Source organism: Saprolegnia diclina (genome assembly GCF_000281045.1).
Source record: "Saprolegnia diclina VS20 unplaced genomic scaffold supercont1.47, whole genome shotgun sequence".
NCBI classification, from domain to species: domain Eukaryota; phylum Oomycota; class Saprolegniomycetes; order Saprolegniales; family Saprolegniaceae; genus Saprolegnia; species Saprolegnia diclina.
Window position 1 is genome coordinate 435,187 of NW_008246114.1, and position 542 is coordinate 435,728.

Below are 542 nucleotides of genomic sequence, written 5' to 3' on the forward strand. Positions count from 1 at the left end.
GCGACCATGACGACGTCGTGGCAAAATTGCTTGCGTATCTTCTGTCGCCGGTTGAGACGATCGACAAGGGGCTCGACGCGCTGCAAGCTCGTGAAGAGAAACTCACGGCGGCCAGAGACCATGTGTGTCTGCGCAACACGGTACGCTGCTTGCCAAACGCGATTCGACACAGTACATATCCTATGTAGGCTGGACAAGCAGCCAAAGATTTGGCGACCGCTGGTGCCAAGTTGCTTTTGGACAAGTTTTTACAGAGCATTGAGGAGCAGCTGGAGCCTATCCGGCGCCTTCTCGAGGTGCCAACGATGCGAATGGAACGAGCGCTCATGCTTGATGGTATTAGGAAGCACGGCTCGTCGAAGCCGTCGCTGCCAAAAAATTGGCGGATGTCAAAAAGTTGCTGAACGAAGGCGCTGCCGTCACGGAGGATGGCGTCATGGTGTCATTATCTCGACATGGACTGGCACTTGACGACGATATGTGTGGTTGTAGGAGACGATATGGCGTGCGGCTGTCGGCGCAAACGACAAGGAATTGATCAC

The 542-nt window shown here is 54.6% G+C and overlaps 1 protein-coding gene across 1 annotated transcript; it reads left to right on the forward strand.

The window, feature by feature from the left end:
* Positions 1-6: 6 nt before the first annotated feature.
* On the forward strand, positions 7-538 carry SDRG_12206 (hypothetical protein; the record flags this gene model as incomplete). Its single annotated transcript, XM_008618269.1, has 5 exons — positions 7-34; positions 88-140; positions 189-296; positions 344-441; positions 493-538. 5 exons carry the CDS (start codon positions 7-9, stop codon positions 536-538), a joined length of 333 nt encoding a protein of 110 aa, XP_008616491.1.
* Positions 539-542: the final 4 nt, after the last annotated feature.